The sequence below is a fragment of the Oncorhynchus clarkii genome, chromosome 22 (genome assembly GCF_045791955.1).
Source record: "Oncorhynchus clarkii lewisi isolate Uvic-CL-2024 chromosome 22, UVic_Ocla_1.0, whole genome shotgun sequence".
In the NCBI taxonomy this organism is placed as follows: domain Eukaryota; kingdom Metazoa; phylum Chordata; class Actinopteri; order Salmoniformes; family Salmonidae; genus Oncorhynchus; species Oncorhynchus clarkii.
In genome coordinates, this window is record NC_092168.1 from 25041299 (window position 1) to 25057216 (window position 15918).

General features: G+C 44.3%; 1 protein-coding gene across 2 annotated transcripts in view; it reads right to left on the reverse strand.

The window, feature by feature from the left end:
* The window catches only part of LOC139380627 (myosin XVI), a 180384-nt gene that overhangs the window by 29702 nt on the left and 134764 nt on the right, over positions 1-15918 (reverse strand). For both annotated transcript variants that reach the window (XM_071123511.1, XM_071123510.1), the window contains exons 28-30: positions 9071-9173; positions 5205-5301; positions 4866-5127 (exon numbers count right to left, since the gene is read on the reverse strand). In XM_071123511.1, coding sequence (XP_070979612.1) covers positions 4866-5127; positions 5205-5301; positions 9071-9173 — 462 coding nt within the window. The remainder of the gene's footprint in view (positions 1-4865; positions 5128-5204; positions 5302-9070; positions 9174-15918) is intronic.

The window sequence follows — 15918 nt, forward strand, 5'->3', positions numbered from 1 at the left end:
GGATGATGAACTGTCTTTTAAAATGCATGTTAACGAACTTTGTAAACGGCTAAAAATTAAGCTAGGCTTCCTCTATAGAAACAGGACATGTTTGTTCTCTACAAATAGAAGACAAATTGTGCAAGCTACTTTTATGTCTGTTACAGATTATGGGGATATTATCTACATGCATGCTACGGCATCCACACTTAAATCGCTGGATGCTACTTATCACTGCACAATTAGGTTTACTATGGGTGCTAGCTACAGAACTCACCACTGTGTTTTATATCAAAATGTGGGTTGGACTTCGCTGTCCGTGAGACGAGAACAACATGCTCTCGTGTTTGTCTATAAAGCACTTCTGAATAAACTACCTTCTTATTTATCATCACTCATCAACATTAGAATTATAATTCCTAAAACCAGGTCTCAAATATGAATTACACTTGAGGCCCATGTGATTTCCACAGAGTTGGGTATGGCTGCCTTTTCCTGTTACGCTCCGCCTATGGAATAGTCTGCAGACTAAACTTAAACTTGAGACTCTTGTCCCCCTGTCGCCCATTTTAAACATTTATTGGAGGATTTTTTTTGTATTGCTTGTAACTGTTTTGGGTAATGCAAGTTCTTGTGCTGTTAGGGGAATAACCTGTGTGTACTGTAAATGTAACAATCTGCTGCTATATTCTTTTGTGTTATCTGTGATCGTTTTGTTTGTCTTGTGTAGTTTCTTAATTATTGTGCCTAAACTGTATGCGTAAACATGTATACGCAGGGCCCGGCTGTAAAAGAGACCTTGGTCTCAGTCTGTGTTCCTTGTTGAAATAAAGGTATAATAACAGAATTGTATTTTCAAACACAATCAGACAGGCCAATTGGAGGCTTATCGCTGTCTTATTAGCATATTCAGAAGGAATACAGGAATAAAATCCAATCAAACTTGATTTGTCACATGCGCCGAATACAACAGGTGTAGACTTTATCGTGAAATGCTTACTTACAAGCCCTTAACCAACAGTGTAGTTCAAGAAGAGTTAAGAAAATATTTACCAAGCAGACAAAAACAAAAAGTAATAATAAAAAGGTAACACGATAAGAATGACAATAATGAGGTTATATACAGGGGGAACCGGTACCGAGTCAGTGTGCAGGGATACAGGATAGTTGAGGTAATCTGTACATGTAGGTGGGGGTGAAGTGACTATGCATAGATAATAAACAGCGAGTAGCAGCAGTGTTCAAAAGGGAGGAGGGTCATTGTAAATTGTCCGGAGGCGATTTTATTAATTGTTCAGCAGTCTTATGGCTTTGAGGTAGAAGTAATTGAGGAGCCTCTTGGTCCTAGACTTAGCGCTCCGGTACCGCTTGATGTGCGGTAGCAGAGAAAACAGTCTATAACTTGGGTGACTGGAGTCTCAATTGTATGGGCTTTCCTCTGACACCGCCTATTATATAGGTTCTGGATGGCAGGAAGCTTGGCCCCAGTGATGTATTGGGCTTTTCGCACTACCCTCTGTAGCGCCTTATGGTCAGATGCCGAGCAGTTGCCATACCAGGCGGTGATGGAACCGGTCAGGATGCTCTCTATGGTGCAGCTGTAGAACCTTTTGAGGATCTGGGGACCCATGCCAAATATTTTCAGTCTCCTGAGGGGGAAAAGGTTTTGTCATTCCCTCTTCACGACTGTCTTGGTATGTTTGGACCATGATAGTTCATTGGTGATGTGGACACCGAGGAACTTGTAACTCTCGACCCGCTCCACTACAGCCCCATCGATGTTAATGGGGGCCTGTTCGGCCCGCCTTTTCCTGTAGTCCATGATCAGCTCCTTATTCTTGTTCACATTGAGGGAGAGGTTGTTGTCCTGGCACCACACTGCCAGTTCTCTAAGCTCCTCCCTATAGGCCTTCTCATTGTTGTCGGTGATCAGGCTCCTTATTCTTATTCTACTTATTCTACCACTGTTATGTTGTCAGCAAACTTAATGATGGTGTTGGAGTCGTGTTGGGCCACGCAGTCATGGGTGAACAGGGAGTACAGGAGGGGACTAAGTACACACCCCTGAGGGGGCCCAGTGTTAAGGATCAGTGTGGCAGACGTGTTGTCGCATACTCTTACCACCTGGGGGCGGCCCGTCAGGAAGTCCAGGATCCAGTTGCAGAGGGAGGTGTTTAGTCCCAGAGTCCTTAGCTTAGTGATGAGCTTCATGGGCACTATGGTGTTGAATGCTAAGCTGTAGTCAATGAACCGCATTCTCACATAGGTGTTCCTTTAGTCCAGGTGAGAAAGGGCAGTGTGGAGTGCAATTGAGATTCCATCATCTGTGGATCTGTTAGGGTGGTATGCGAATTGGAGTGGGTTTAGGGTGCCCGGGAGGATGCTGTTGATGTGAGCCATGACCAGACGTTCAAAGCACTTCATGGCTACCTACGTGAGTGCCACGGGGCGGTAATCATTTAGGCAGGGTACCTTTGCTTCCTTGGGCACAGGGACTATGGTGGTATGCTTGAAACATGTAGGTATTACAGACTCGATCAAGGAGAGGTTGAAAATGTCAGTGAAGACACTTGCCAGTTGGTCTGCGCATGCTTTGAGTACACGTCCTGGTAATCTGTCTGGCCCGGCGGGTTTGTGAATGTTGACCTGTTTAAAGGTTTTGTTCACATCGGCTACCGTTAGCGTAATCACACAGTCATCCAGAACAGCTGGTGCTCTCGTGCATGCTTCAGTGTTGCTTGCCCCGAAGCGAGCATAAAATGCATTTAGCTCGTCTGGTAGGCTCACATCACTGGGCAGCTCGTGTCTGGGTTCCCTTTGTAGTCCATAACAGTTTTCAAGCGCTGCCACATCCGACGAGCGTCAGAGCTGGTGTAGTAGGATTCAATATTAATCTTGTATTGACTCTTTGCTTGTTTGATGGTTCGTCAGAGGGCATAGCGGTATTTCTGATAAGCGTCCTGATTAGTTTCCCTCTCCTTGAAAGCGACAGCTCTAGCCTTTAGATTGATGCGGATGTTGATTGTAATCCATGGCTTCTGGTTGGGATATGTACGTACACTCACTGTGTGGACGACGTAGTCGATGCACTTATTGATGAAGCCGATGACTGATGTGGTGTACTCCTTAATGCCATTGGATGAATCCCGGAACATATTCCAGTCTGTGCTAGAAAAACAGTCCTGTAGTGTAGTGTATTCGTCATCTGACCACTTCCGTATTGAGAGAGTTACTGGTAATTACTGCTTTAGTTTTTGCTTGTAAGCAGGAATCAGGGTGGGGAAGAGCTTTGTATGCATCTCTTTGTGTGGAGTAAAGGTGGTCTAGGATTTTTTTTCTCTGGTTGCACATGTGACATGCTGGTAAAAATTTGGTAAAACTGATTTAAGTTTGCCTGCATTGAAGTCCCCGGCCACTAGGAGCACCGCTTCTGGGTGAGCATTTTCTTCTTTGCTTATGGCCTTATAGAGTTGGTTGAGAGCGGTCTTAGGGCCAGCTTCGTTCTGTGGTGGAAAATAAACAGCTACTCTCTTGGTAGATAGTGCGGTCTACAGCTTATCATAAGGTACTCTACACCTCAGTCGAGCAATACTTTGAGACTTCTTTAATGTTAGACATCACGCACCAGCTGTTATTGACAAATAAAAACACACCCCCACCCCTCGTCTTACCAGAGGTAACCTCTCTGTTCTGCCGGTACATGAAACATCCCGCTAGCTCTATATTGTCCGTATCTCTCGGTGAAACATAAGATGTTATAGTTTTTAATGTCCGGTTGGTAAGATATCTTAATCGTAGGTCAACAATTTTATTGTCCAATGATTGCACGTTAGCAAGAAGAACGGATGGCAGTGGGAGTTTAATCACTCGCCTATGGATCTTTAGAAGGATGCCTGATCTGTGGCCCATTTTCCTGTGTCTTTTCTTCACGCAAAATGCGGGGATCCGGGCCTGTTCCAGTGAAAGCAGGATATCCTTCTCGTCGGACTTGTTAAAGGAAGAAGTTTCTTCCAGTCCACGGTGAGTAATCGCTGTTCTGATGTCCAGACATTATTTTCTGTCATAAGAGACGATTACAACAACATTATGTACACAATGCTTTTTTTTTTTAAGTTACACAAAATGCAAAAAAACAAACAAAACATCACAATTGGTTGGGAGAATGTAAAACGTCAGCCACGTTCTTCGGCGCCATCTCATTTTAGAATACATTCTAAAATGACAGCCTCTCTCCTTCCCTAGTGCCTACATTTACAAAGATAGTCCCAAAATGCTTGGTGGCCGTCTTACATTTCAAACGATGCCAAATATAAGCTGTGTAATGCGCTGCAGCTATAAGACAAGGAGACCAGAGTGTCATCACAGCGACAGCATTGAAACATTTCCACATGCTGATGGTTTATCTCATTACCCTACTATCAATCATCATATGCAATTAAAGCCACCAGCCAGCACAGGCTCAATGACACCATTACTCACATCACATGACACACACATTGTGCACACACACACAGGCATACACACACACAGGCTTACACACACACACACACACACACACACACACACACACACACACACACACACACACACACACACACACACACACACACACACACACACACACACACACACACACACACACACACACACACACACACACACACACACACACACACACACACACACACACACACACACACACACCTTGTGACCTTGAAATCCTTATAGTGTTTGTGTTGGTTTAGAATTACCTACATTGATGCAACAGCTACAGAATATAGTCTAAATCATTATATTACATGATACAACTAGCTTCAAACCAATGAAGAAACACAAAACCACCATGAGCGACCTCTCCATGAGGGTTGAAAGGGTTGGTCTCTTACCTCTTGGGTGTGTCCTCCTCTTTCCCAACTGGCTCGGGCCTGTCCCCGAGAGGCGGGCTGTTGCCGTGTGACCCATTGCCATGGCAGCGCTGGTGGTCGCTTTCGCGGGCGATGTCGGTGGCGTTCTGGATGACCAGGTGGTCGTAGGTGTGCAGGCCCTGGTCTTCTGCCCCCTGGAGGAACCTCTGGACACTGCAGTCCTCCGTCTGTTGAGATGACAGTCTACGATGCACACGCTGTCTGGCCAGCCAGCCACGGATCACTGACAGAGGAAAGGGGGAGAGAGGGGTTAATAATACACGTGCACACACACAAACATGGATGCAAGTTGTGTTGTACCTTTCTGGCAGGTGATGATCTTCCTGTGTAGTTGGTGGCAGCGGTCATTGAGCTGGTCAGCCTGCCAGTACCTCAGAAACACCTTACTACTGCTCATCTGAGACACAGGCAGACAGGCAGACAGGCAGACAGGGAGACAGGCAGACAGGCAGACAGGCAGATAGGCAGACAGGCAGACAGGCAGACAGGCAGACAGACAGACAGGCAGACAGGCAGACAGGCAGACAGGCACACAGGCAGACAGGCAGACAGACAGACAGACAGACAGGTGGAGGATTGGGGTTCAGTCAGATTCAGGATTCATTACGTTTGTTGTAGTTATACATGTGTCCTGACAGGTGCACAGGCCAAGGGGCCGATACGCTCCAACACACCCAGACTACTCATTCCTATGGGTGCACCTCAGCCACGCTAAAGGTCCTAAACAACATCATAACCGCCATCAATAAGAGACATTACTGTGCAGCCGTCTTCATCGACCTGGCCAAGGCTTTCTTATTGGCAGGCTTGACAGCCTTGGTTTCTCAAACGATTGCCTTGCCTGGTTTACCAACTACTTCTCTGATAGAGTTCAGTGTGCCAAATCGGAGGGCCTGTTGTTTGGACCTCTGGCAGTCTCTATGGGGGTGCCACAGGGTTCAATCGTCGGGCCGACTCTCTTCTCTGTATACATCAATGATGTTGCTCTTGCTGCTGGTGATTCTCTGATACACCTCTACGCAGACGACACCATTCTGTATACCTCTGGCCCCTCTTTGGACACTGTGTTAACTAACCTCCATACGAGCTTCAATGCTATACAACTCTCCTTCCGTGGCCTCCAACTGTTCTTTTTAAACGCAAGTAAAACTAAATGCATGCTATTCAACCGATCACTGCCCGCACCTGCTCGCCCATCTAGCATCACTACTCTGGACGGCTCTGACTTATAATACGTGGACAACTACAAATACCTAGGTGTCTGGTTAGACTGTAAACTCTCCTTTCAGACTCACATTAACTCCAATCCAAAATTAAATCTAGACTTGGCTTCCTATATCGCAACAAAGCATCCTACACTCATGCTGCCAAACATACCTTCTTAAAACTGACCATCCTACTGATCCTCGACTTCGGTGATGTCATCTATAAAATAGCCTCCAACACTCTACTCAACAACCTGGATGCAGTCTATCACAGTGCCATCCGTTGTGTCACCAAAGCCCTATACATTGCGACCTGTACGCTCTCGTTGGTTGGCCCTCGCTTCATATTCGTCGCCAAACCCACTGACTACAGGTTATCTACAAGTCTCTGCTAGGCCTTATCTCAGCTCACTGGTCACCATAGCAGCACCCACTCGTAGCACGCGCTCCAGCAGGTATATCTCATTGGTCACCCCCAAAGCCAATTCCTCCTTTGGTCATCTTTCCTTCCAGTTCTCTGCTGCCAATGACTGGAACAAACTGCAAAAATCTCTGAAGCTGGAGTCTCATATCTCCCTCACTAGCTTTAAGCACCAGCTGTCAGAGCAGCTCACAGATCACTGCACCTGTACATAGCCCATCTGTAAACAGCCCATCTATCTACCTACCTCATCCCCATACTGTATTTATTAATTTATCTTACTCCTTTGCACCCCAGTATCTCTACTTGCACATTCATCTTCTGCACATCTACCATTCCAGTGTTTAATTGCTATATTGTAATTCCTTCGCCACCATGGCCTATTTATTGCCTTAACTCCCTTATCTTACCTCATTTGCACTCACTGTATATAGACTTTTTGTTTTCTTTTGTTCTACTGTATTATTGACTATGTTTGTTTATTCCATGTGTAACTCTGTGTTGTTGTACGTGTCAAATTGCTATGCTTTATCTTGGCCAGGTCGCAGTTGCAAATGTTCTCAAATAGCCTACCTGGTTAAATAAAGGTGAAATAAATAAAATAAATAATTTAAAATACACACTACTTCTCAGAAATGTATGTGTGTGGGCCTGGGTGCGTGTGACAATGTGTCTGGGAGGCATTGTGAGAGAGCGTGTGCGTGTGTGTGAGCCGGGAGTCACTGTGAAACAAAGAGGTCACACACACAGGGAAGGGGGGGAGATGTCATTGGCCGCTCCAGACTGCTGATTGGTGTGTGTGTGTGTTAGAGTCCTGCATCCGGGCGGATACCCACTGTTCCCCGTGCGTCACCGCAAAACAATCAGATGGCGGGTGGAATAAAAACATTATTTTAAACCGCGGGTCAGCTCGCGGTTCAGAAAAATTACACTGCGTGTCAGACATTTTTTTTAAACAAGATAATAGAGCCTCCACTTTTTAAAAACTGAGTATCTTGTTGTGTTGCAAATTCCATTCTGTGAGCGGCAAGGTTACAGCAACGCACTTATTGAGAGAGTGTGGAGAAGGAAACTGTCCATTATTTGTGGTCAAACATTCTAATTGTCCACGTGGAGAGCTTATGTTCCTTCCTGTATGAAAATAGGCAACGACACATAGCCAAGTTTACTTTCCCTGGCTAGCTTACCTCAGGTAAAAATGGTTAATGTAGGCCTAGCCAGAGAAATCAAAAGAGAGGTTATGATGGTGGAATAGGCTATACCACGTTGGAAACAGGTGCTACATGAGTGAAATCCCCGCTTTGGAAGGACAACAACACAGCCTGTAAAAAGTGCAATCAGGTATTTATTTATGATATGTAATTCAGTTCATTATCAGTTCATTATTAGCCTACGTTATTCAGGCTTTCGTTCATTTAGACCATAGCAGGCCATATACGTAAAGTCTAAACCGGTGCGGCTGGTAAAAGTTTGAGTGGCTACTAAATAAATGTAGACGATTTTTGCAGCCTATTTTCAATTCTGGGAATAGTTTATTTATATTTAATTTAAACTTTGTGATTATCGAAACAATAATGTAAAGATATCGTTTTTTTTATGTCACCTATATGCTTTCATTAGGTCAGAAGGCTAATTAGAAGGCTATTTTTCTCAAATCGATTTAAGTTGTCAATGTGACGCATTGCATTGTGAAAATAAAAAGATAGCCTGTCGTTTTTAATTCATTGCATGGTTTACTTTTATCCAAATGTTGAATAGACATGCAGACAAATGAATTCAAAGGAAACATTGACCACTACTCAGGAATCATGAAAACAATTCATTAAATTGATGTTAGTCATACAGTATGGCGGGTAACAGATCGGCAGATCGGCTCTTAAAACAATTCATTAAATTGATGTTAGTCATACAGTATGGCGGTTAACAGATCGGCAGATCGGCTCTTAAAACAATTCATTAAATTGATGTTAGTCATACAGTATGGCGGGTAACAGATCGGCTCTTAAAACAATTCCATGCTTTTGTGACGGATTGTGAAGAAAAATCTGTTCTGACGTCGGGTATTGGGTGGGGCTCAGAACTGATGTGGCCAACGCGGGATGGGTGCGGCTCCAACAACAACTGACCCATGCAGGACTCTAGTGTGTGTGCGTGTGAAGGCTAGTTGGGTTGTTTGGGGGGGCAGCTGTAATAGGATTTAATGAGGAGTCCATGGGATTTCAAAGTATTTCATTCTGGGCTCAAATGATTTATCTTCCCATACTTTGTTTTTGAGCAGAGTGTGTAGAGAGAGAGAGAGTGTGTAGAGAGAGAGAGTGTGTAGAGAGAGAGTGTGTAGAGAGAGAGAGAGAGAGAGAGAGAGAGAGAGAGAGAGAGATAGAGAGAGAGAGAGAGAGAGAGAGAGAGAGAGAGAGTGAGAGTGAGAGTGAGAGTGAGAGAGAGAGAGAGAGAGAGAGAGAGAGAGAGAGTGAGAGTGAGAGTGAGAGAGAGAGAGATAGGGGAGAGTGTGAGAATAGGGGAGAAGTGACACCGCTACACACCTGCCATCCTTGGAGTTTGCACTGCTGCAGAACAAAGCAACATTTCTCCTCCGAGGACAGCTTCTTTTTGCCAGCTAGAGTGGTGTCCACTAGGTCTCTGTACCTGAGACACACACAATAGAGAAACCATCAGCACACATCTTATAACATTGGGATCAATACATCCGTAACATATGGAGGGAAAGGATTTCAGTGTGACACGGTCTTGGTGTTTGTAAGAAGTAAGCTGAACGTCCCCGGCCACCCTTGCAGAAAAAAACCCAGGTTTGTTGTTTTGATCACGTGTTCTTATGTGATGTCAATGTGATAACATGTAACAGAGTTAGATTTTCACATGTGAAAGTTGTTGATGTGATACTGCAAATCCGATTTTCACATGTGAAAACACAATTACATATATGAGAGTTAGATGAGTGCCATCTGCACTGCTATTTTAGTTATTAGTTCATCTGACTATTCTTTCACATCATGGATTTCATTTTCTTATTTAAAAGATGTTGTTTTTCTGTACAGTTGTCTAATGTTGGTGGTGCATATTATTCTGTTTTAACGTTACTCCTGAATAGTATAATAGCTTTTCTTGAGTGTATTTTTAACAGAGCTGATATTTCCTTTGAAATCCAAAGAGTAGGAATACAGGTGAAATCAGTTCTTGATCAGAGTAGCAGGAAGATCGGAATGCCGTGAACCAAGATGCTGTGATTTCAAATCCCAGGTGAGGTCATGTTGAATAATAACTATTGTATTAATACATATAAACAATATATAAAATATATATAAACAACATATAAACAATGTATAATAGTGTGTCAAATATGTGTGACGTTCCAGGGACATCCTAACAACAAATACTTTTTGAAATTTCACGTGAAATACAATTTTTCATGTGCAAAACATGGTTAAATTTCACATGTGAAATCATGTTTTTTTTTCGGTATGGACAGTGATTTTCATAATCACATTTATGGTAAAGCGAGGATTGGGGCTGGGGCAATCTGATCCTAGATTTGTGGTTCAAAACGAGCCTTACCTCAGGCGGTTTTTGCGAGGCCCAGAAACTCTATATGGTTCTGGTGGGGCCTATCGGATGACCCGCCCATTCACAAACAAGAGGGTTCATAAGTCAGTGGGGGTCAAAAGGTGGGCCAGCACCGCAGCATCTGTTCCTATTGGTGTTGCCAGGGGCTACCGCTTCTGTGAGAGGTCAGTTGGAAGAGGGGGAGGGGTTGTTTTGGTCTAAGAGGAGCTCCATTGTGTGGTTAGAGACACAGCCTTTGATCCTTTGTGTTTGAGTGGAGTGAACGCTGGTAAGAGATGTCTGGACAACTTTAACAACATGAATAACGTACATCAACGTACATCAATTTGTGGAAAAGCCCACAGAAAGGGTGTGCATACCAATACTCAATAGATGTGTGGTAATCATTCCAGCAATAAACAGCTGTTATGCATTGTTCAAAATCAGATAGTTACCCATGTACACTGTTCTTAGGTCAGTCTTGCATTTTCTCCCCTAAAGTTAAGATGTAGTAAAGGTAAGCTCAGCTGATTCTAGATAAGTGGTTACGGTTGACTTCTACCCAGAGCACATTGTCCAGGTCAGAGCTACATACTAGTGTAGGCCCTAAGGTCTAATGACAGGTTAATAGGAGCCTTTATCCAATTACAATTCTTTGTTCGCCTGACTTCTCTGTGTGATCTGAAGTACTGTGATCTGAAGTACTGCTTTCCCTCCATCTGATGTGTGATCCAAAGTCCACAGACAGACACACAGTCTGACTGACAGACAGACAGACAGACAGACAGACAGACAGACAGACTGTCCCTATGATGTCACAGAACGTCCATGTTAAATGAGGCAAACATAATGAGCAGATGGTCAGAGATATAAACCACTTGTGTTGTTAATGGTGTGTGTGTTCTGGGGGGGGGGGAGCAGCATAGAGCAGCATAGGGCGGTTTAGAATAGTCTGGAGAGGTCCTGACGAGACAAACCTGCTGTGTACACATCTATACTGTGTTTATGTGTGTGTGTGTGTGTGTGTGTGTGTGTGTGTGTGTGTGTGTGTGTGTGTGTGTGTGTGTGTGTGTGTGTGTGTGTGTGTGTGTGTGTGTGTGTGTGTGTGTGTGTGAGGGGGTGGAGGGTGGGGTGAAAGAGCAGCATAGGGCGGTTTAGAATAGTCTGGAGAGGTCCTGACGAGACGAACCTGCTGTGTACACATCTATACTGTGTGTGTGTGTGTGTGTGTGTGTGTGTGTGTGTGTGTGTGTGTGTGTGTGTGTGTGTGTGTGTGTGTGTGTGTGTGTGTGTGTGTGTGTGTGTGTGTGTATTTTAGTGTGTGTTTGATTTAGAGAAGTGGGTTCCCTCTGAACTCTGCCTAACCCTCTCTCTGTAAGCTAATGTACAGGCCGACAGACAGCGCTACGGTGTCCCACAGGACCCATAAAACACAAAGGATCTCTGTAAACTCACAACCTCTCCTGTAAGAATATGAAAACTATTGATGGCCCCCAATTTTACAATACCCAGGGGGGCTGTGTCATATGGAGTCAACGAAGTGAAATAGCACCTCTGATAAGAGTCTGGCCTACATGACCAAGGGCCCTTCAGCGGCCCCCAAATATTAACTGTCACAAAGGCAGTAAAAGCAGGATGGTGATTTCTGTACTCTAACCCACTCTCTGAAGCCCTAATGGTTGGTCACATTAATCACATGACACTTCACATGACATCAGTGTAGCTTACAGGCTTTGCTTACTAGGCAAGAGTTCTTCATCCACAGTGAGTTCAGTTGGAATTTAATGATATTGGTCACCGATTACGCAAAAGAGACAATAGCGTGTGGTTTCAACCAGAAACCTTAGAAAAAATATGGACAGCTAGACTAAAGTATATCCAATAACACTAATTTTACTTCCACATTTTAAGATCTAACTCCTGACCTGAGGAAGTGTTTGCTAGTAAAAAAACATATCAGAAAGGAAAACAACAGACATCCATGAAACGGGCAGGGTTTCAAGTTCAAAGTTCAATTGGCGTTTCCTGACCTGGCCACAAAACATCATAAACGACAAATAAAAGCAACAATAAAATTGATTTAGCCATAAATGACTGCAGCTGAGAAGTCTAGTCTAATGCAATTGGCCTCTGGCGGTCACTGCGACTTAGTGGTGCGACCTGCATGACTCAGAAGAAGAATGTATGTAAGTGTGTGTGTTTGTTTGTTTGTGTGTGTGTGTGATGGCATGTTGGCCTTAGGATCAACGATTGATTTATTAACTTGTCATCTGGTTTACTGAAGGGCCAGGGCCTTGAGAGAGTGAGGGAACGATGGAGCAAAGAAGAGAGGAAACAGAATAAAAAGACAAACAGGGAGAAGGAGAAGAGGGGGAAAGGGAGTGGAAATACAGAATACAGTCCACCCTACACTCGACATCCCTCCCACCATCCATGGCTGCATCCATCCATTAATTCTAAACGTATGTTGAGAGAGAGAGAGAAAGAGAGAGAGAGAGAGAGAGAGTGAGAGAGAGAGAGAGAGAGAGAGAGAGAGAGAGAGAGAGAGAGAGAGAGAGAGAGAGAGAGAGAGAGAGAGAGAGAGAGAGAGAGAGAGAGAGAGAGAGAGAGAGAGAGAGAGAGAGAGAGAGAGAGAGAGAGAAAGAAAGAGAGAGAGAGAGAAAGAGAGAGAGAGAGAGTCAGACGGACGGACGGACGGACGGACGGACGGACGGACGGACGGACGGACGGACTGACAGACAGACAGACAGACAGACAGACAGACAGACAGACAGACAGACCAGGGTGAATGGACTCTTTGTGACTCTGCAGACTCCTCTTTCTATGTTTAAGTAAACATGGCCTTGGAGTGTAAGCACACGTGCGCAAAGACAGACACGCACGCACACACACACACACACACACACACACACACACACACACACACACACACACACAGCTGAACAGCCACAAAACATGCTCAAAAAACAACAAACAACAGGAATAGAGGAGCTTCCAAATCAGGTCCTGGAGACTTCATTCTGTCTTTACCAAGTGAATTTGTCCAAATACTTATGACACCTTCAAATGGTGATTAGATACATAAAGTCCATTCATTTCTAAACGGTAAAACAGATATGTATGAAAATAGTCTGTCACCTCAAAATAATTGATCTCAAATCGAAAATACTGGAGTAAAGAGCCAAATTAAACATTTTAGCTTCCCTGTCCAAATAAATCCTTGATTTTGTGACCAAATATGTTTTTCATTGTGGATTTGATGTGTGCTTGGGGTTATTGTCTTGCTGGAAGATCTACTTGACGCCAAGTTTCCGCCTCCCGGCAGAGGCAACCTGGTCTTTGGCTAAAATATCCTGGTACTGGGTAAAGTTCATGATGCCGTTGACCTTAACAAGGGCCTCAAGACCAGTGGAAGCCAAATATCCCCGTAACATCAAAGATCCACCACCATATTTTACAGTAGGTATGGGGTTATTTTCTGCTCGTTCTCATTTCAACACCAAATCCACCATTGATAGATTTTTGGTAATCTATCACGCTTGTCAACAATTTCAGAGCCCACTCTACCCATCTGCACAGGGATACACAAACAGACAAACACAACAGACTGGAAACCCAGACAAGCATGAATAGACATGCACACAACACGCACGTATGAGCAAATGTACAGCACACACACACACACCCAACCCCCCCCCCCCCCCCCCCCCCCCCCCCCTCCACCCACCCACCCACACACACACACACACGCATGCGCGCGCACAGAGGGATTGAGAATGATGATTAACATACAGAGCAAACAGGTTATTCAGAGCCAAACACAAAAGTCATGCAAATTGTCCTGGCGCTCAGACAAGCAGCCAAAGGCTAGTATATTACCATCACAATCAGTCTGACCAACCACCAACGCCCGGACACCGACACACAGACTCAGACACACCCCAGCGCCAGACAACCCAACTTCACCGGGGGGCTGGCACCCCTTTGTGATGCTAACCTAACTGTCGACCATACACCCAATCACCCCCCCCCCCCCCCCCCCCCCCACACACACACACAACCACACACAGTCCCATAAAAACAAGCAACACACCACTTTGTATCCCATGTCTCCCTAAACCCACTGCTCTTCATACAATCACACACGCACACGCACACACACACACACCAGGCATCATTCAATTACAGCTCTGCCAACAACAGATTAGACTCTACAATGGACCTCCATCAAAACAACTCTGGTGGTACAGAGTAGAGTTTGGCTGCATACAGATCTGTCTATTATCCCACCATCCATATCCATTCACTGTTCATCCCGGGGCTGCAGGTTGCCTAGTGGTTAGAGCGTTGGACTAGTAACCGAAAGGTTGCAAGATCCAATCCTCAGCTGACAAGGTAAAAATCTGTCGTTCTGCCCCTGAACAAGGCTGTTAACCCACTGTTCCTAGGCCGTCATTGAAAATAAGAATTTGTTCTTAATTAACTGACTTGCCTAGTTAAATAAAGGAAAAATTAAAATCCAATCAACCAGCCGTTCTCTGCATCCTTTCTTTCTGTTGTCCCTCAACTCAGCGTGACTGGACTGTTTAAATATGTTATTAGCATATTACACTGTTTATAACAATGAGTTAACAATAAGACAGTTATTTATAAGTGATAACGTACTGAGTTAATCTGGCAGTAATCATTAGCTAATGAGCATTCCACGGTTTTAAGAGGAAAACCTAGTCTATCAACAAAGACTAACAGCCCACCATTACAAACCAGGGGCAAATGTATGTGTGCTTGTTTCAAACTTGGTTGAGAATAAATTGTGTGTGCACAGTGATATTACTTTAGACAGTAATAACACTGTGTCTGCATGCAGAGAGAGAGAGAGAGAGAGAGAGAGAGAGAGAGAGAGAGAGAGAGAGAGAGAGAGAGAGAGAGAGAGAGAGAGAGAGAGAGAGAAAGAGAAAGAGAAACAAAGAGAAAGAAAGAGAAAGAGTGTGTGTGTGTGTGTGTGTGTGCATGGATTGTGTGTGTGAGGGTATAAGTGTGTCCTGGCAGGACTTCTGAGAGCACAATGGTGTTTACTCCGTCAGGGGTAGTGGAAACTTTTGAGAGGTCATGTGACCAGTGTGTGTGTGTCCTCTCTCATTATCTGGCAGGAATGTACACGGTAATCTCTTTATCCTCAGAGAGAGAGAGGGAGAGAGAGAGAGCGACACAGAGTGATATTTGCCTAGATCTTCTGCACAGATTCTGTCAGACCTGGGCCCTAACAGTTAATCTCAGTAAGACAAAAATAATGGTGTTCCAAAAAAGGTCCAGTTGCCAGGACCATAAATACAAATTCTGTCTAGACACCGTTATCCTAGAGCACACAAAAACGATACCTACCTCTGCCTAAACATCAGCATCACAGGTAACTTCCACAAAGCTGTGGACGATCTGAGAGACAAGGCTAGAAAGGGACTTCTACACCATCAAAAGGAGCATAAAATTTGACCTCCCAATTAGGATCTGGCTTAAAATACTTCAGTTATAGAATCAGTCATAGAGCCTATGTCCCTTTATGGTTGTGAGGTCTGGGGTCCATTCACCAACCAAGAAGTAACAAAATGGAACAAACACCAAATTCAGACTCTACATGCAGAATTCTGCAAAAACATCCTCCGTGTACAATGTAAAATACCAAATAATGCATGCAGAGCAGAATTAGGACGATTCCTGCTAATTTTCTAAATTCAGAAAAGAGCAATTACATTCTGCAACCACCTAAAATAAGTGATTCTCAAACCTTCCAAAACATAGCCCTCACCTACAGAGAGATGAACCTGGAGAAGAA